Genomic DNA, 21,656 nt, shown 5'->3' on the forward strand with positions numbered 1-21,656 from the left:
AAAAAGATGATAGTAGACTTGATAATCACATCTTAATTTATGTTATTACGTTCAATTTTAAGTATGTATGTTCTACTTTAAAGATGCATGCAGTTTTATTACGTATTACTTGATATTCCCAGTGTATATGTGTTGAGTCTTTAGACTCACTAGACTTGATCGATGCAGGTGATGACGAGTACGAGGAGACGAGAGTTGGGACCAATGAGTCAGCTTGGACTGCACAGGAAGCTAAACCCGAAGACCACTCATGTTTTAAGAATTTTTGAATGTTAATTCGAATACTCTGATTTTTAAGAGATTGTTTACGTTGTGTAAACATGTACCTTTTTGCAAACTTTGTTGGTAATTGTTTTATTTCAAACATTTTAGATGATCAATTTATTTTAACGCAATTTGAAAGATTTTTATTTGTTTTAGAAAATGGGATATAATGTGAACATCACATTGCCAAAACAATTTAGGTCATTGGATCGATCATGAGAATAATACCCACATGAATCATTCATCTCATTAGCGGGATTTTGGGAGGCGTCCTGACTAGTGTCCTTTCATTCTTCCTTACATCAGATTGTAGTTTGCGTCCATGATTCACCAAGGCGACCCTTGACTAGACAATTATTTCATTCTTCCCTTGTACGTGATAGTCGCTCAGTAAAGATTGATGGCTATCACAAATTTCTATCTAATGGCAAAATTGCTATCCAGGGCTGCCACCTATGGCACACCGGGTGATCTTCACCCAGTGAAGACTCAGCATTTTATCGCAAGCCCGGACATTAATGATGCTCTATTTATCAAACATATCCAAGGCATATTGCAATCTATTAGTTACTGCCTTTGTGCTTGGATGGACACGATAACAATAAGAAATGAGACGAGGGCTTGGTGACAAACAATTTTTCCATATTCCACTGAGACCATACAATGCACTATGCAATTTTAGAGGTTTCTTCATCAAGGCAAATTTATCATGTCCATAGAGAAATTAACACGAGAATTTCAAATAACATTAAACCAGAATAACCTCAAATATTCTTGTCCAAGTTAAACTAAAAGCATTGGGAAAAAAATCTGTAATTTGTGGGTTCATCAACAGCCAATCAGAATTTTTCCAGGGAAGATATTGGAAACATACATGAGATTATCTATATCAAGCTCCCCAAAGCATGTCAGGGAATCTATCCTCACTGGTGATTATTTAGTGAGACTTGACATACTCCTGAACAATGTGGAGGCCTTCACTTTCCTCGCCAAAATCCTAATGAAAAAAAAATCACAATCAGAACCTAATGCATGGAGAACCCCTTTGAAGAAGTATGAAACCAAAGGTTTGGATGTACTACCTTCACAATAACACAAGAGGCCCCAACAACTTTCCTCGCCTTTCCTTCTGAATCAATCTTGCACAACTGTGAAAGTGACAATCAACACTGAAATCAAGTACTATCACATGTGCTCCATGAGAAACAAACTACAAGTGGCTCAAGATGATCCGTCATCACCACTGTCATAGAGAAATTGTTTGTTTACACCTAAACTACGAACGAACCACATTAGACTTACACCAGCCCATTCACCAAGTGACTTAGCACTTGGAACAGTTATCAGGTTGACATTATGGTCGGCGCACAATGCCTTCACCAATTTAATGTAGTCTGGTTGGTTGCAGTCTTCAGCCAATACACAAAGCTGGGCAGCATGCTTCTCAATTGCTTTTGCACCTTCATGAAGGCCACGAGTTAGACCACCATGAGCTAATGACTTTTTAATCACAAGTTGCAACGCTGTCATGATGTCCATAGGCTCGCCAAGAACTGGAGCAGGTGTCTCCACAACAGCAGCCTCTTCCCTGAAAAGTAAAGAATAATATCAATAAAAAGTTTAGGCGATAGGCATCCCATGCGCTGTCATTGAACTGCAAGTAAAGATGCATGACCTTCCTAAAAAAACAGAGATTACTTCCATACAACAAATCGAAACAAAATGTCTTACACCATCAATTCTGGCTATGTAAACTCCAAGCATTCAATTATATATGCAATCATCCCACTAATTATCACATTTGACTTCATTTAAAATTATATAAATGAGTGGTGGTATGGCCAATGTCAAGATTCTAATTAATCGAGCTTCGTGTATTAGGGGGTCAAGGTGGATCAACACTAATCTTCGGGGTAAGTTAGAATAGGTACCAACAAAGTGGAGATAGTAAGTATGAAACAATACAAATTTCTTGGATTCATTTACAATTACGAACATAAAATTTGTCATCCTGGTCAGACAATTATCAATCCAAAGACGAGTTCCGACAAAGATAAATGATTAAGATCAATTTTCATATTTAAATGACACAAACACGTACCCAGACATTCTATCTTCCTGATAATCGAGTGCTTCGATCTACAGCTGCAATAAAACAATCATGGCAGAAAAAAATCAACTTTCTACCCACAAATCACAAACACGAGAGAAATGCATTCAATCAAAGGGCACTGCATTCCACAAAAAATCAATTGAAATAAAAACCGGAAGTCCAGAGCACAATTCAAGGCAACCCACATAAAATCTTCAAAAAAATAAGCTCACTGAAGTTACCAAATCATAACAAAATAAGCATAAAGGAGATATATTGTAGAACATTTACCTGCAACAGGGGGGTAAGAGATCTCCAACAAGAGAATCGGCGTTACGTGAACTAAAATGAATTCGCCGGGTATATTTTGCCGCATATACATATACATATACACGAAGATAATCGAAGCCCTAGCCCTGATGTATTTCAATCATCCGGCCCAAATACTATTTGGGGTGTTCAAACAAGTAGCCCAGCCCAAACATAACCGAAGTTTTCCCAGCCCAGCACCGTACCAATGCGTTCAGGCCTTGCCCAATCTTTCATTCTTTTACGAAAATAGTATTAATCCTTCGATTATTTTATTGTTAAAAGTAAAAAATAATAATAGGTTTATTCAATTTGCTAAAAAAATTACTTTTTTTTTTGGATTATTGGCAAAATTTTATGATTCCTTATCTATTAATATCTATCAGGTCGAGAGAATATTTGATATGGAGGTGAAGCAAATTTTAGAATTCTACAAATATCCATGTGTTGCACCCAAATTATATAAAAGGTCATCAGTTGCCAAAGTCCAATAAGGATTAAGTTGTTTTGCACGATCGAAGGAGTTGACCTACGATCCATGATCGATAAACATGGAAGATGGCTAAAACCGCTCGAAAGAATGGAACAAAAAACAGAAGGAATGCATAGAAGAGGCTCTCACAAATCATCACAAAAAAGCTAAATCAAAGCTCAGTAAATTCTCACTTATTCATTTGCTTATTTCAATTTCCATTAAACCAATTTCTTCATTTTTATGTTATTTCTCTAGTTTTCTTGTAAAATATTGCTCGAAACAATATAATTAAATTTGATATTAGTTATGGATTTTTTCCGTAATTTGCATCATATCTCTCAATCAAATTCTTAGCTTTGAACTCTTACTGGAGAATTATAACAAATGATCAAATCGAGACACACAATATTTGATAGTATCAGTCAGATAATTTAATATTTGGCAAGATCACGTGTCTGACATGTCCCACAATTTTCTGTGCAAACAGATTTTGGCATGCCCAGTGAGACTTATGCCTCTAAAACATACTGATAAGCATGAATGGGTTCTTCAATCCCAGGGGAAGCCATCGTATACAAGGAGAAGAGATTGATGTTGGTGGAAGATCAGTCGAACAACTTGTACACAAGTTCGAAGAAGAGGCTCTGAAGGAAGGAGCTGCATTTTCTAGTGGTGAGGAAGTTTAAGCAAATATTATGTTGTCCGTGGAAAAAAATTTATGTGGTGATCTCAAGGAAATGACTAATGTTTTTACTGCTATCATGATGGACTTTATGTCAGAAATGAAAGAATGGAAAAAATATTTGAATGACGGAAATAAGTCACTAGAAGTCGGTAAACTTAAAGAGACTGAAACTAAGCCATATGTGGACCAAGTCTTGAGGTCAAGAAGTTCTCGAGTCTTCGAGGAATAACTGATTCTTGTGTCTTTCAGGGAAGCAAAATATACTCCTCCGTGAAGAATGGAGGATGAATCATGGCTGAGACACCAAAACCACAGTAATGGTAAACAAGTAGTCGATAATGTGTTTGTTTTGACTTTTCTTAGTATACATACAAGGATGTATGAGGGAATAACACTCGGGGAAAGATATCATCCACACATATTAATATAGACTTCGGTCTTGGACTTTGAGATTATACATGATGTTATTCAGAAGTTGTATGGCCCAAGGTGAGGCCAATCAACTGGACAAAGTTTCACAAACTATACCCTAATGTTATTGATCATTTTAATCCTTATCCAAGAGGTTAATTTTGCCAACTATAAGCTACAATTGTTCCCCAATTTCTTGAATAGCACCGTTTTCACATGTTATGCAACGTTGCTTCGTAATTCCATTATGACTTGGCATGACATGGATTGCTAATTATATACTCAATTTTTCATATTAGTGCTAGAAATTAGCATCAGAATTGTTTAGGGTGATCCAAAATTCAGGAGAATCTTCAAATGATTTTATATGAAGATTCAAGAGAGTGAGGACTAGGTGTCGAGTGTTCCTTTATGAATCTAAATTTGTGAAAATGGCTCAGCGGGGGCTCGATTTTGAGCTTAAAAAGAAGTTTCAAAGGACGTATTTTTGTGATTTTTAAGAATTAGCAGCCAAAGTGTCATAGTATGAGGATTAATTACGTAAAGTAAATCATGAAATGAAGTCCACTATGGGCTTTTACTTCCAAGAAGTCGCTTTAGCAGAAGTGGTAAACTATGGATCGCACATAGTTCCTTTACTGAAGCGCAAGAGTGAATAATCCTCCACGAAAAATACTTTTCCAATTCAAGTACTATATACATTTGATGCATCAAAGACAAGATATTTTTGATTACTTGGTGAAAGAAAGTTCATAAAATTTCCCTTATAAAAATAATTATCAATCAGAGAAGAAGTGAAGGAAAAAGACTACTGTAACTATCATAATTCCTTCAACCACAACACTAATGCTTATTGGGCTTTTAAGAATGTAATACATGAGATAATCAATAAGGAAATTATGAAATTTCTTCAGAAGAAAAAAATCAATGACACTGGATGGAGATCATTTTCCTCCAGTAGCCAATGTGAATGTGAATAACACTAATCTACGAGCTTTGATCAATGAAACGAGGAAAGATACCGCTGAGAACGTCTATGCTAGGTTATAGGACATTATAAAGAAATTATGGGTGCCCAGCAAGATGATCTTTTACGTGAAAGAAGCAAAAACAGAAATTTTTCACAAGTAAAGATCATTAATACCCTAGAACAAAGATGTTTGAGAGATGAAAGAATGTAAGTTATGACGGAAGATACGTGGCCAAAAGGCCGATAACCAATACCTTGGCGAGATTTCTTCTAGCAAATCTATGAATTATGGAAGAATGGTTGATCAGCAGACATTTGAAAAGGTGCCTTCGAAAAAACTACCTCTAGTTATTAATCATCAAAAGTATGTGAAAAAGCCTCGTTTTTACTTTCTCCCACGACAGTAACTAATGAACAAGGGGAGTGTGTAGAACATCCGAATCCAATGTCTCTTTCTCGAACACAAAAACGAAGACAACTGAGAGAAAGGGCTGCTGAACATATGATGGAAATTGAAAAGTCCTTAGGTGAGAGGAAGAAAGTTTGAGAGAAAGACGACTCAAGGTAATGAAGAATAAGATGATATATCTGCTATCAGAGGATGACAATAGTATGGTCTAAATAGTTCCTTTCAAAGTGAAGCATATTCATGTCTCATTCGATTGTGCTATTGAATCTTTGACACTCCCTAAAAAATTTAAATATAAAAAGATATGTGAATCTTATGTTTCTATAGATAATGGAATTAATACAAAGACCGTTAAAAGTGAGAGCTTGAAAGATTGTGCAAGAGTTCTTATAGACGAAGAAAAAAAGTGATTATGAAGAAACCTACTAGATAACTAACCATATCAAACCACTTTACATCACGACACGTGTTAATGTGAGCTGGTGTCCAAAGTATTGATAGGTGATGGATTTGCTGCTATTATTCTACTCTTCAGGATCTTTCAGAATTTGGGGAAGAGCATGTAAAACTTGATTCCTACAAAGTCTCAGTTGCAGTTTTTACTGGAGATTTTACAAATACTTTGGGAGATTTATCAATAAAAATCATTGTAGGGTCTCGATCCTCTTTATCAGCTTTCTTCGTGGTTAATTTTGGTGTTAGCTTCCACACTTTGTTAGGGAGAAATTCGAGTCCTACCAATCATTATGTGTTATAATCTATGTACCAGATATTGTTGATGTGGAGAGGGGATAATGTAGAAGTGGTGCAGGATGATTTTCAACCATATCAATCTAGTTATCATATCATGGAAGCTAGATACAATGACGAATCTTTTGGTTGTATTAAATTCATCAACTACAAGGTGAATTGACAATAAGAAGCAGTGTATATAGACACTCGGAAAATAAAGGAAGGAGTCGAGAAGGTCCTCAAACCCACAACCATGGTCTCTCCTAGACCTATGGTTTGGCCTATTATTGAGGAGGTCAATTATTATATTTACTAAAGAAAAGAAGGAAGTGACTGAAAATTCCATGTGGAAAACCACATTGCAGCATCAGGTGAATGAAATGCAATCTCAAGAGTTGTGGGATATAACCGGAGCTGAAATAATATATAAGGAAGAATGTGAAGGTAATGGAGAAGTAGAGTTACAATTGGAGGTTTTAATTTTAACTCCCGACTCAGATGAAAGATCGACAGTCGAAGATCCAAGATTCCTTGGAAGAAGTGAACTTGGAGACTATATAATGTCCCAAACCCACTTTATTAGTATGTTGTTAGAAAAGGATGTGAGGAAAGTAATGATTGAGCTTTTGAAAGATTTTAGAGATTGTTTCGCATGGTAGGTGCAGGAAACAAAAAATTCGTGACGCTGAATTATCAAGAGAAAATGTGATGTTTTATGGTTGATTAATATTGTATGAAGTAGATTGTCAACAAATTTAATTATTTTTGTTCTCTTTTGTTTATAAAATTGATTGTATATGAATGAAGTTTGTAAGGACACAAGGAATCTGTTTATAAGTCATTCTCTACAAAACTTACGTGTAAATAATAGTGAAACACTTGTGCATAAATAAAAATACTATCTCATTGAGTTTACTATTTTTATAAATATTTAGGAAAAATTTGCAGGATTTATTGATATTTATTAAACCAAATTAGTGATAAATTAAGGTTGGTTGATGCAAGCCGTTAAATATCAATAAATGTTGTTAAATGATGTTGTGGCTACTAACAGTTTGTTGGAAAATTTATACGGCATGTTTCATAGCAACTTTAATTTTTTCCAATGGTTAAAACTTGTCAATAGGTCATTTTTTTAAAAAAAAATCGGAATAGTTTATGTGACGCCCCAAACCTCGCCACGTAATCATACAACATGTGACGTCATATGCGTAAAATTTTTTTTTCAACGACGTAATAATATAATGCATATACTACAAAATAGTGCAATCATCACACAATCTACATCAATGCAGAAGAAACATTATAATAAATACATACACAAAACTCAAATAAGACAATAAACTACACTGTTTCAATCTACTATCAACTACATGACTGTTTGACTAGACACACCTAGTCCTTCACCTCTATCATGTCTCACAGCATAGTCCTGTAACCTGTCCAACTTAAACAACCTCCAAAGAGTGAGCATACACAACAATCATCATCGTAATACATAACAGTTATATTAACAACATAAAATATAACTGATATCATAACAAAAATACCACATTCGCTGTTTCACGATACGTCGCACCCCAACTCCGGCGACATCAATATCACAAACAACATCAACGTGACGTCTCCCAACAACGACAGCCAACAAAATCAACAATAATAAACAACAACAAATATAATATCAAATCACCCATATCCAGTGATTTACCATCGTTCAACACAATAGTATTTATCAATACTAAACAATAAAAACATATGCTCGTACGTCAACACGTACCTAATAATCCAGTATATATAAAATCTGGCTATTTCTTTGATCCCGAGGATTGTGACGTATCTAAATAATTCAACAACAATTATCAGATCATTGTCACCGTATCAACACAATCATAACAGCCTCAATATATGACATCAAATAGCCCAACAACAACTAATTTATCAAAATATAAAACTCGATTATAAATTCTTATCGTTCAACAATTAATATTCTGGTGTATTTAATTCACAATACTAACATCAAATACACCCTAATCAATTAACTTCAAATAATAGGCTATTTTAAAACATCCGTTAGATTACGAAAACTTAATATGAGCAGGTATCCTATATTTCGTAGAATCCGAATATATAATCAGAATTAATAACAAATGACAAACAACTCTCTCATCTCAATCCAACGATAAAAATCCCTAATTATAATAATTGGGAATAATTCAAAATAACACCACTGTAATTTTCTCTACTTCATTAAAATCATACAATATTCAACAATCTTCAATTTCTTTATGATTTAACAATTTATCATATTTATTTCCAAAAATCGACGCATATCAAACATCACCAAAACTACAAAATTTATACCTCAAATCGAAGGCCTCGTGTCAACAACCCCAGAACTGAGTCAGTTCATCGATTGGATAAATCGATAAGTCGCAAGATCGAAAAAAAAATTCGAAAACCTTAATTTTCTTTTCTCTCACCTCTCGTAACTTTCTGTAAATGAAATCCTTCATCGTATGTTTTCAAATTTATCTTTTTTAAAATATTAATATAATATAAAATAAAATAATATAATATATTTAATATTTTAACACCGATATATCTATTTGGACCAGTCAAGCGATCAAATTTTTCAAAACTCAAAACATGGAACTTCTATATCTTTCAGTGTTCTACGTTATATCTAAATTTCAAATCATTTGGACTTCATATGACCAAGATATCTCATATTTCATTCTTTAAAAATCATTAATTATTTAGTAATCTCATATTATTAAATCAACATCTTGTGATATTTACTTCAGACATTACAGTTTCTCTTGTAAGACAACATGCCAAAATACCAACAAGTTCAAATATATATCAAGAAACAGATGTAACAGTAATATGTTTCTAAAAAAGAGAGTTTGACTTTCAAGTCGCTTTCTCAAATCTACAAATCAGAAAGATACTTGTCAAATTATGGTTAAACAAATGCGAAAAAGTACAACAATTATCTTTAGTCTACGTGTTTATTTCCTTTCGATGTGTATGAAATTTCATATGTCACGTCCCGATACCGGGGTGAGTTGACATCCGGCGTTGTTTTACAATTATTCAATCGTAAATCAACAAGCCTCGTAGTACAGTGTACAACCAAACCAGTCTTTTTCATAAAACATACATTGTCTTTACAACGTAATCAATTTAACAAACGAGTGCGGAAGCGAACAACGTAAAAATAAAAGATAGCCAAATTTCAAAGTATGTCTTGATCAACTGAAACATTGTTACCATCCCCAGAAATGCATTTGCTCTTCTTCTTCAACTTGTTTTTCATTCTTATCTGGGAGTGAGAGGTGTAAGGGTGAGTATTTTGTGAAATACTCAGCAAGTGGGGGCCGATCGATCACAATAACACAAGGATATACATATATAGATCTTTAACAATTCGAAATTTTCCGTGTCTCAACAAACGTCGGAACAATAAAATGATAGATATGACATAACTTATATATATTTATGTAAATATTAAATGAATTTCATGTCACAATAATTATTCATAACAAAATCAAGACATGATATTAACAATGAGCAAACATAACTTAGCATATGCATATAGACATAAATTATTCGTATTGCACTGTTATTTCATCTTATTATCCATGGTGTTACTGATCAGTCCCCTATATGTAAATCCTCTAAGGGGTGAGGCCATATATCGGTTATTATTACCCACCGCATCAGGGCCATAAACTTGTCATATCTTATCATGTTTTAGGAAAATTTTCCTTTTTACCATTTCTAACTTGAATCATAACAGTGCCTTTAAACATAATTATTAGAATACACCAATTTGGTGTTTAAGAATATATATTAGAATATAAAATGAAACAAAGACAACATAATTTTGAAACGAAAAGAACATGCACTTGAAATTGATTTAAACATGCTTAACAATATATCGAAACAAAATATTCATATATCAAATCGAAGGAATATATCATGTCGATCGAATTTTCGAAAACATACTTAAATACTTTAAAACATAAGCCCACTTACAGAAAGGTGTTCCAAAATTACGGAAGAAACAAGCTGGAATTTATCGTCCGAAAATCCGTAAATTAGTTAAACTCGTTTGGAATCCGAGCAGTTTTCTTGCCGAAGGGTTTTACAAAATTTGACCGTATGGATGAGGCTGAAATTTTGATATGATGTTTAAAACATATGAAAGTGTAATATGAACGGTGGAGATTAGATTGGAATAAACCGTTGGACCGGAAGTTTCTCTCGAAAATGAACAGAATTTCTAGCTCGAAAATATCATTCAAGAAAAGGTTGATGGTGTTCAAGCTTCATTCATGCTCTAGTTTGAGAGGTTTATGGTGTGTCTTCCCTCATTCTCAACACATCTATTTATAGATAAGATTGGAGAATAATTCTTATAATTTAATGCATGCTTTAAAATATTTTAATTATTTTAGTCAAGAATTTGGACACAATTGTTTTTCAATGTTTTGGACTCTTGTTTTTCAATGTTTTGAACTCTTGTTTTTCAATGTTTTGAGTTCATGTTTTTCAATGTTTTGAGCTCATATTTGTCAATGTTTTGAACTCCATAATGGATAATAAATATAATACTAATACTAATAATTAATAATAATAAATCATATTCTTACATCATACATATATGTTCATACGTTTGCAAAGATATTCATCCAAGCTTGATAATTTTATTTTGGATTGGACAGCAGAACTCCCATGAGACAAGTTTTTCATATCTATTGCTATTTGAGGTAACATTAGCCTTTGAGGTTTTCAAATCCTCGTCTTTCTCAACCATGTTTCCTGCAAAATGAATGAGAATAAGGTGAACAATAAATGTAGTGATGATCAACAAAAATACGAATGATCAAATGGTAACCCAACATACGAAGTCAATGAAGAACATTCACCTGAAGGAATGTGATTTGAAGAAGTTACCAAGGATGCAAGCAAAACATACCATTCAAAGAATTTTTTTTGACTTAAATAGGTTGTGGGGTGGAAATAACAAAGATGAAGCATCAAATAATGTCTAAAGATTATGTCAGCCGACATGAATGGGAATACATGAAAAACTTCCAATGATTATTCCTCCAGCCCTGTTTCAAATTATCGACAAACAATGGAGTCAATGGCTAAATTAGAAAACTTTAGTAGCTCAGGTGTTGTCAGTGTCTAAGATGTAAGAGAAGAAAAACACGTTTGCAAGCTGAAGCTAAGGCTGCAGAAGCTAGAAAGAAAATAAAACTCGAGAGAAAAATTGCACGTCAGATCATTTCATATTTGGCACGGTCACGTGCCTGATGTCACGCTCCGAAACCGAGACGTGCCATCGACGTTGTTTAACAGTTTAAAATCGTGTAAAAAAAAGACACGCAGTACATCAAATAGTCAAAAGCCAGTCTATTACATAATCAATAATTGTCTTTACAATGCGATTAAAAAGAAATGTGGAAGCGTAAAATACGATAATCTAACTAAAAGATAGAATAATAAGACGGGTCTTGAATCGGATCATCATCCCCAAAAGTATTCTTGTTCTTTGTCTTCGATTTGTTCTTCGTTCTTATCTGGGGTGCGAATGTAAGAGGTGAGTACTTGAGAAATATTCAATAAATGGGGGTCGATCGGGCATAATGAATATCAAAGTGATAATTATACGAATATATTATCATAATTTCAATGGAATCATAATTTCAATAGTAAGCATGTTGAGTTGATATAGACAAATTACAAGCATAGCACTGAAAATCATCTCATTTTCATGGTTTACTAATCAGTCCCCTATATGTTACTCCTCTAAGGGGCGAGACCAAAAGAACAATTATTATATCACACCGCATCAGGGCCTTAAACAAAACATATCAAAAATCGGAATTGCCTTGCCATTTCTAATTCGAATCATTATAGTGCATTTCAAATATTTCAAACATGTTTTCAAATATTATAACTAATATCCAACAATAAATTGTTCAAGAATGTTCATAACAAATAGGAACGAATATATCATGCCGATCGAATTTCAAAAAACATACACAACGTATTTTTAAGCAAATGTTGACATACTTACATAGAATAAGTATGTCGATATATATAATATCAAGTAGTACACTTATAAAATGCAAGTATACATAAGAGTATAGCAAAAACTCACTTACTTGAAAGATTGTTCCAAAATCTTGGAATGAACAAGTTGTAGTTTGACACCAACTAGTCACATTGCAAAAATATTTGCACTTAATTGAACCGCTGGATCGGTCTGAATTTTGATATGTAGCTCCAAATACGTGTAGGTATATTCTGAACGGTGGAGATCGGATTTGGAACTGTAAAACTATGAGAAAAACCTTCTGAAATTGTGCAGAATATTTGGTACTCGAAAATTGCAACTTTTGGAGAGAACTTTTGATGTTGTTTTGGTGTGATTTCTCCCACCCTTTGGCCACTATTTATAGGCTCATGGAAGGGAGATGAAAAGGCTCTAATTCAAGGCCATTACATCTATGTTTATGGTCTTCTTGATGGCCTTAAACACCATTAACATGTTGTTATATCTCTTCAAATTCCTCATTGAATTCATGGCTTGAATGTAATGTTGTTACGGCTCTTCAAATTCCTCCTTGAATTCATGGCTCGAATGTGGTTTAAAGGCTTGGCTTGTGTGGTTAATTTCAGGTCACAACACCTGCCCCACAATTTTCTGTGCAAACAGTTTGATTACATTATTTTTCATGAACAATGAACAATTTATTTCATAATTCAAAAAGAAACAAATAAATGCATTAAAGAGTCTAACCACATGTTAATACAATTCAAAAGCAAAAATTTAACCCATTACATCGAATTCAAAGTTTAATAAAATCTCCCGCAAAATCTGTAGTTACCGAAACCAGTATTTATTACAAAATCCATTATTATTAAAACAAATATTTGTACAAGTAGGCAATGGGTATCTGAGGCTAGTATTGGATTACATAGAGATTGATATTTGAAATTTTTTGCACATTTTTACAATTTATCATAAATCAATTTTTCATTTGAGACCTATTTTTTCATATGCATATGTTTATATATAATACATACATATAGTTTTGATCAGCTGTTCACATCCACCATACATACTTATGTGAACTTTCACTCATCTATTTGATGTAAATATTATTTTATTAAAGTTAAGTTTTTTGGCAAAAACTTGTGTCGGACGGTCTCACGGGTCATATTTTGTGAGACGGATCTTTTATTTGGGTCATTAATGAAAAAGTATTACTTTTTATTGTGAATATCGGTAAGGTTGACTCATCTAACAGATAAAGATTCGTGAGACCGTCTTACAAGAGACCTACTCAATTTTTTTTGTCCAACCTCATTACATCAAATATCATTTTACATTTTTATCTTCAAAATATCATTTTTGCTTCTTAAAATTAATGGGAAAAACCGATAAAATTACACTCACTATCTCCACCAAAATTTCATGCACCCGTTTTCTCCTCCAATATGCAACAACTAACACAACAAATACATTTCTCTTTCATCCATTTCCACAATTGCTCGACTCCGATTTTTTTCCTTCAAATTTATATGCATTTGCTCAACTCCCTTTTTTTTCCGCCAAATTTATATGTAAAGTCTTTGTACGCATAACGTGTGCCGCTATTACCACCGCATATTACACAAACATTTTAAAATTTGTATTCCCTCTCAAACAAAAAAAATAAAAAAAAGCTTTTCCCCTATATTTATTTCCGTCAACCCCAAAACCTAAAGACAAAAACTTATGTTAGACGATCTCACGAGTCGTATTTTGTGAGATAAATATCTTATTTAAGTTATCCATAAAAAAATATTACTTTTTGTATTAAGGGTGTGTTTGGTTGAGTTGATTAAATAAGGATATATTAATAGTCAAATATTTCTTGTTAAAATTTTAGGATGTTTTAATAATCATTTTGACCCGGTTTAAGATCCAATTTTATTAATCAAATAGTTATCCATAAAATTGGATCTTAAACCGGGTCGAAATGATTATTAAAACAACTTAAAATTTTAACGATAAATATTTGACTATTAATCTATCCTTATTTAATCCACTCAACCAAGTATTGATTTTTATTGTGAATATATATGGTTAACACATCTCACAAATAAAAATTCATGTGATTGTCTCAATAGACCTACTCAAACCCAAAACCTTCTTTTCCATATATTTAGATAAACACATAGAAACCCAAACAACTATTACTCTTGCTCCATTTTTCAGAGATGCCATCTTGTTGATTAAAATGTATGTTTCCGAATCTGAGGTGACCCATCTGTTCATTTTGCAAAAGGATTTTGATTTTTTTGTTGCATCTCCGGTGGGTTGCGTTTTATGTGTGTGTTTATCAGGGTTTATATATGAACTTGGCGCGTTCTGGAATTTTTCTTTAATTTATCCTGAACTTGTGCCTTTATCAAATTGATTTATTGGGTTTAACCCAACTGCGTCGCTTTTTCACGGAAGTTGCCATGGAATCAAATATTGGAGACGATGCTTTTTACCAAAAGCGACTCCATTCAAATCAGGGACGTGACGGCGGCCAATTTGGGGGATGAATTCGAACTTATTCGTAACATCGTCGATGATTTCTCCTACGTTGCCATGGATACAGAGTTCCCGGGCATTGTCCTCCAGCCACTGGTAGATTTCAGCGACCCCCGCGATTTCCAATACGAAAAATTGAAACTCAATGTTGATCTTATGAGGCTGATCCAATTAGGCCTCACTTTCTCCGACAAAAAGGGAAATTTACCACCCCGTGACACTGATAATTTCTGTGTCTGGCAGTTTCAACTTTTGAGAATTCAATCTGGAACATGATAAATTTGCCCGCAAATCAATCTACTTGCTAGGCCGGAGTGGCATCGACTTTGAATGGTTTTTTTGAAGATAGCATGGGTTACATTCCAGTGGATACGACTTTGGCTACTTGCTCAAGCTCTCGACAGGCTGCCGGAAGTTGCCTGATATACCGGAAGGATTCTTCAAATTGATCTCTGTATATTTTCAAGTGATGTATCATATCAAACATTTGACGATGTTTTGTCATTGGCACGGTGGATTGAACAAGCTGGCCAGTCGTTGGCAGTGGAAGGGGTCGGGGTTAGCCACCAGACCGGCTTGTATAGCTTGTTACAGCTCGTGCATTCAAGAATATGAAGGAAACCAACTTTGGCGGCTCCGTGGAGAAATTTTCTGGGGCTTTGTATGGTTTAGGTGTTCGATAAATGAGAGAATGAACCTTGAGAATAGAGGTTAAACAATGTAAATAAAAAATCGAAAATCTTTAGATGAATATAAACTAGCCTACATGACATTCCAGCATGGTCGTCGATATATGCTTCGACATCGGAAGGAAATAAATTGCATATAAATGTACATACCATTAAGCATTCACCAAAACATACAGAACCCGAGAAGCAGTTGATATTCGCTACGCTAGTTGGCGACCCCGACAAAATCACATTCGAGTAAACTCCAAAACAAACTACACATCTTATGTTGATTTAGACCTCTTTTCTCCACTTGGACCCCTCCAAATCATAGAAGGCAATGGGATTACCTTTTACTATTCCTCAGCAGAACCAGACTCCGGATGAAATGAGGGTTTCTGTGTACCTTTCACCTAGGCCAAAAAAAATTCGATGGTATGTTCATTGAAAGTTACATCAAGTGCAAGCAGGGGCGGAGCCACCCTTGGGCTAGGGTGGGCTCCAGCCCCACCAACATTTAAAAAAAAAAAAAAATTAGTATTTAAAATTTTTAAATTCTTTTTGTCAATATTAAAAATAAAACAAATTTTTTATCAGTATTCTTTTTTTAATTATTTTTTTAAGTCTCACGTTTAAAAATTAAAAATAAAACAATGACTACAAATCATAATTCATTAGTGTAATTAATTGGTTTATTGTCGTATGTTATGAAATTATGCAACTTTGAGATAAAAATTCGACAATTCAAAAATTATATTGAATATTTAGTTGTGATTATTCGAGTTGCAATAATATTATCTTATGATGTATATGAATTTTGGAGTTTGAATTTTTACCCTAAAAATCTTATATTGTACTTTTTTATTTAAAACATGATTATTTTAAAAAAAAAATCTAAAATTTCGATTAATCATGTTACTAACCGAAATAATCGATTTTTTCGATTTGTTTTGTTAGATTTTCGTAGTAAAGTTCGGTCGGGTTGGTTTGTCGAAAAAAAGTTCGGTTAATTCGATTTTAGAAACTTCGGTTCGATTTTAACCAAACCTATTACTGTCTAATACAGGACGGAGTCAGCCCCAGGTACCTATGAATCCTGGCTCCGCCCCTGAGTGCAAGGTTATATTGAAAGAATGGTAAAGGGAATTTTCGAACATGTAAGCATCGATTTATTGGTTGAATTCAGGAAGAAAAACATATTGGTTTACGAAGAGTCGAACACGTTCAATATATTCAACATGCAATGAAGTCAATTCAAGATTATAAGAATGCGGGGAGGGGCAGCCTAGCTAGTTCAGAAAATGAGAAAAAGTTAAATATTTATGGTCTTGCAATCGCAATTAAATCTACAATACCTTCACATATTTCACTTGCACACACGATAATCGTCCTCTCCTCAACCAAAAAACACTAGTTTATGCATATTTTTCATGTTCCGATTGGATTTTTTCCTTTATATGCATGTAGCTCAAACTAATTCCAATGTACAAGAGAAGAAAGGTTATTACTAATTACATGTTCGAGAAAAAGAATCATAGTGTGAGATGCACCTGCTGATCTCTATCATATGCTGGAGCCGAGGATCGTTGATCTTTGAAGATGTGATTGATGACCTCTTGCATGGTAGCTTTCCTATTTGCCTCGAAGTTCCATAGCTCATAAAACACATAGCGTCCGCTTGGATTATGTTCATTTAGTTCCTCCAAGGCCGTCGTCACTGCATTGTAAACTTCCTCTCCCCATTTCCTCTTAAGGTTTTTAAGTTCGCGGTCATCTTCATCCACCACTTCCTGCATCATCCAACTGAAAAAATGAGTCCTTGGGTACGAAATTCAGTACAAGCTAAAGACATCTCTTGGAGATAGTTTATTGTTTACATGAAGTGCTTAAACGACTTCTCAAGAACTGAATCTTCATTAAAAATTTACTTGATTCTTTTTACCTAGTCCCATATGTGCCCTTCACTGATAAATAAACCAAGGCATACTAGGCCGACCTGATTTTCTCCATGAAATCGGACAATTTTGAACGGATGCCATTTAGAATTTTTCAATTTTTCCTGCCATTCAGAGCAAAGTTGAGCAGCCTTTGTATCAGCATTTGCAGGAGCATATCTCAACCTGCATATTTTCAGGAAAGGCTCGTCATCAATTTCCCCTATTATCTTCAGTCCAAAATCTCCTTCGCTGTTATTCAACCTCTTCTGCTGCAAGCCCTGAGAATGAATTCGATAGATTGAAGCATTGTTTGGTTCAAGGAATCAGATTTTTTTTTTTTGCAAAACTCTGATGACAATAAAGCCAGTGCTTTAAACATTCTAGCACATGGCTAAATTTGTTCGAATGATTTTCAAAAATTTAAAAGTGAACGAACCATCATAGGAATTCGGGGGGCGAGGGTGCTGTAATAGTTTGGGAGGCAACACCAACATTTAAAAGAAAACCACATACAAAATTTGGACAGCTTCCCCCTTGTGCTCTTCATACATATGCCAAACTCGCAAGCTAGAATAAATCAAACTGCATATCGATAAAGATATCAATACCACTATTAATTCTTTGCGAGCATCTTGCAGTTCTTGGTTGCTCAGTAGCTCTTTTGTAAGGAGATGTCGATTTAAATAGGCAAGACCGTCGATCTCGTCATTTTTCTCCTCTAATTTCGTGGTGAGCTGTTCAATTTCCATTTTCTTGGCATCAAGTTCAATTTCAAGTTCAAGCTTTCTTTTCAATACTTCTTCCTTCTCCCTCTGCATTGCGATATACAAGCATATGGAAGTAAGAGTTAATTCACTTGTTCAAGTTCAAAAATAGAGGAAGCAGCTATCCAAGGGTGACCCTTAAAATAACTTAATAATTGAATAAAACATACAACCAAATATGTAACATTTGTTCATCAAACCTATGAAAAATTCAAATATCAAGAAGACGCATAATCATGTTCTTTCACCGTCACAACATCTAATCTTCAATTCACTTTATCTATCATCAACATCAAGAACTGAACCATAATCAAATACACAATGTCCAATGATAAGTAGATAAACAATATGATTTTCTACTTCATGCCAAAATACCATATTTTCCATCCATTATACGCCAGTCATTGTCAAAATACTGCCAGTCCACACTTTATTTTGTACCCATACCTTTAGACCATCTCCATTATAAGCACTCTAGAGCCGTCTGCAACCCTAAAAAAAACCCACCATTTGACGGGAAGTACCACGGGTCGGGAAATTACCAACCCCTCATGGGGAGAGGCGGCTATAGAGCATTCCATCGAAAAATTGGACTACACACACAAGTGTTAAAAGACAAAATCAGGGCATACAACCACCTTATGTTGCTTGTATAGCTGTTGCCACATTTCTTTCTCGGCTTTGTCTGATTCGCCTGAAGTCTTCAACGATATCAAAGATTTTTCGTACTCGTGGTAATCTTGAGTTAGACTGTCGACCAAAGTTGGAAGCTGCATAAAATGCGATGTTTGTCACACTTCAAAATAACATGAATAAAAGAGAGAAAAACATTATGGGGGTAAAAATGCTAACTTCGGCCGCAAGGTGTTTCAGTTTTTGGTGCTTAGCCAGCAAGAGAGTCTCCGGCTCCTTAGAAATCGAGGTTTTTGCCCATGCATTAGTTGTATACCTACTGCGCTTCGCACGAATTCCCTTCAAAGTTCCATCTCCCTCCTGTTCCTTCTGCCTCGCGGTTCTAAGAACCTTAGACAAATCAGAGATGCGTTGTCCCAGATGTACACCCGAATTCGATCTCACGGTAGTGTCCATTACTGTTTTAGCTTCAAGAGATAGAGAAAGCAGATGTCAACTACAGTTTTGTTCATATAAACCACTGACGACAGTTTTGTTCATATAACTCCCACAACTCCTCATTAACCAACATGGACATTAAGAACTACTAAAGAAGAATGAAAACCTCAGCTTCGCTCCACACGCAGCACGACGATTTGCACCAAATGGCCACCAATACAAAATGGCAAATTTCATTTGTTTTGTACGTACCTGGACCGAGACAAATATAAGAGCAAACAACTCCAACTCCGCGCAGAAATATTGATGCGTACACGCAGGAAAATAACACAGCTTGGGAAATGAATATCCTATTATAGAACGGAGTTGAAAGGCTAAACTGCGATCCGCGACAGGTCATGATTGCTCGGAAGTACGGTTGAAATGATACACGTGCTGTGCATTCTGATGGGACTGTTCAATGGTGAATCTGACTCTATACTCCACGGTAGCGTGCAGAACACAGCTTGCATGGATATGGATTTGAGTACATGGTACCTACATTATGTATGAAATTAAGTTCAAAATAAAATTATTAATTAATATTTTAATATATTTAATAAATGGTGGACTTTTATTTATGTATAAATATAAATATAATTTTTGTTTTTATTATGGTTTAAAATAAAAATATTAAAAGATAATAATATATATTATCTATATATGGGTCAAGAACCTAGAAGAGAACATTGAAATATTCTTTCAAAAAAAAGAGCACGTAAATCTGGTAGGTCAATACACGTTCTAAAGATTTCAGAATTTGACTTCAAATACATTTCTTCTTAAGTTTGCAGTCTAATTCTTAATGAATTAACATGATAATTATGTGGTTTGTATGGATTTTCCACAACAAGTAGTATCAGAACTATAAATACTTAAATCATTGAGATTTGATTGAAATTTTATATATTATTTGGTCCAGATGTAGAAAAAAAATTGTTTGAAATTTTTTTATACGCTTCAGACCTGCAAAATATTTTGGTTGAAACAAATATTTTAAAGTTTCAATTTTAGTAAAGAGGTTTCGGTTGAAATTTTTAAGGATTCAGTATAAGATTTCGATTTTCTGTATAAATTTTTTTTTAACAAAAAAAATTAGAGAAAAATAAAAAATTTTGGGTTAAAAATGTTCAACAAATTCTCACCCAGGAGTGTCCAGACAGTTGCAGGTACGCGATTTTAAGGCGCTTTCGTGCGCCCAGGATGCTCTGGACAGTAGCAGGCTCGTTGGGCGCAATTTCAGGGCCCCCTGCGCGCGTCATATGGATTTTTTGAATTTTTTTACGGTTCAAGTTTATACGGTTTATACTTAAATATTCAAATAATGATAAGATTATATGTATTTTAAAATAGATTGATTGAGATAAAAATGTCGCCAAAGTAATTTTTTTATGAAAATTAATTTTATTTGAAATACAAAAAAATTTTGGTATATGTGATTTATATCATTATTGACGACCTAAAAGAAGATTAACATTTAATATAATTGCATATGCACCTATGGTGGAAAACATGTTATACGTATTCTATTTTTCATCTAAATAATAAATTGGCCCAAATAAATGTTGTTATTTGACATGAAAGTTAGTATCGGTGTTCGACTGGTACACCAGGATATCACTTACAAGTTAATCTTTTGTCCAAGATAAAACATTAATGGAATTCTCGGTATCATGTTTGTGGGGTTTACATTATTTGAATTTATTGATTATTTTATTTGGATATTTGGTTGATATTTTACTTTTTTGTTTTCTGTTCATATTTGACTACTGCAATATTCATTCCAACATTAATTTAATTATTATGCTAAATGGCACCGACTTTAAATCGTGGCAAGAGAATTTATTGATAGTTCTTGGATTCATTGATTTTGACATTGCGATAAGGGTTAATTCTCCTCCCGTCATTGCATTTAAAGTATCTCAAAGAGAGAATTTGAAAGATGGGAGAGGTCGAATCGCAAGTATATGATGATTATGAGTTAGGGTCATTCTAAAAACATTCAAGAGCACAATGCCTTGTGACATTGCTACAGCTAAGGCTTTCCTTCATGACCTTGAAAAAAGGTTTCACGTGAAATGAAACGTCTGCTATTCGTTTTACATAAAAAATACTAGAAATTTTTTTTCTCCTTAATCACCATAATTCGAAATATACATATATATACTTTAAAATAACTTGACACCATTTTGAAAATAAAACAATCAACTAACATTTAAAAA

General features: G+C 34.0%; 2 protein-coding genes and 1 pseudogene across 3 annotated transcripts; 1 reads left to right on the forward strand and 2 right to left on the reverse strand.

Moving 5' to 3' along the window:
- Nucleotides 1-988: 988 nt before the first annotated feature.
- LOC140803944 (small ribosomal subunit protein eS12-like) lies at nt 989-2,761 on the reverse strand. 2 transcript variants are annotated; one of them, XM_073159787.1, is made up of 5 exons: nt 2,648-2,761; nt 2,366-2,409; nt 1,567-1,852; nt 1,347-1,412; nt 989-1,261 (listed from the first exon to the last, which is right to left on the reverse strand). In XM_073159787.1, exons 2-5 carry the CDS (start codon nt 2,371-2,373, stop codon nt 1,202-1,204), a joined length of 420 nt encoding a protein of 139 aa, XP_073015888.1. In that variant the 5' UTR covers nt 2,374-2,409; nt 2,648-2,761; the 3' UTR covers nt 989-1,201. The 2 variants fall into 2 exon arrangements, with proteins under 2 accessions (XP_073015888.1, XP_073015889.1); XM_073159788.1 differs by having other exon boundaries at nt 2,670-2,693.
- Nucleotides 2,762-14,901: 12,140 nt separating this feature from the next.
- On the forward strand, nt 14,902-15,638 carry LOC140802905 (probable CCR4-associated factor 1 homolog 6; annotated as a pseudogene).
- A 90-nt stretch (nt 15,639-15,728) lies between these two features.
- LOC140803945 (factor of DNA methylation 1-like) lies at nt 15,729-19,478 on the reverse strand. The gene is made up of 6 exons (XM_073159789.1): nt 19,177-19,478; nt 18,963-19,094; nt 18,169-18,372; nt 17,620-17,838; nt 17,174-17,413; nt 15,729-16,036 (listed from the first exon to the last, which is right to left on the reverse strand). Exons 1-6 carry the CDS (start codon nt 19,411-19,413, stop codon nt 15,980-15,982), a joined length of 1,089 nt encoding a protein of 362 aa, XP_073015890.1. The 5' UTR covers nt 19,414-19,478; the 3' UTR covers nt 15,729-15,979.
- Nucleotides 19,479-21,656: the final 2,178 nt, after the last annotated feature.

This window comes from Primulina eburnea, chromosome 10 (genome assembly GCF_022965805.1).
Source record: "Primulina eburnea isolate SZY01 chromosome 10, ASM2296580v1, whole genome shotgun sequence".
NCBI lineage: Eukaryota > Viridiplantae > Streptophyta > Magnoliopsida > Lamiales > Gesneriaceae > Primulina > Primulina eburnea.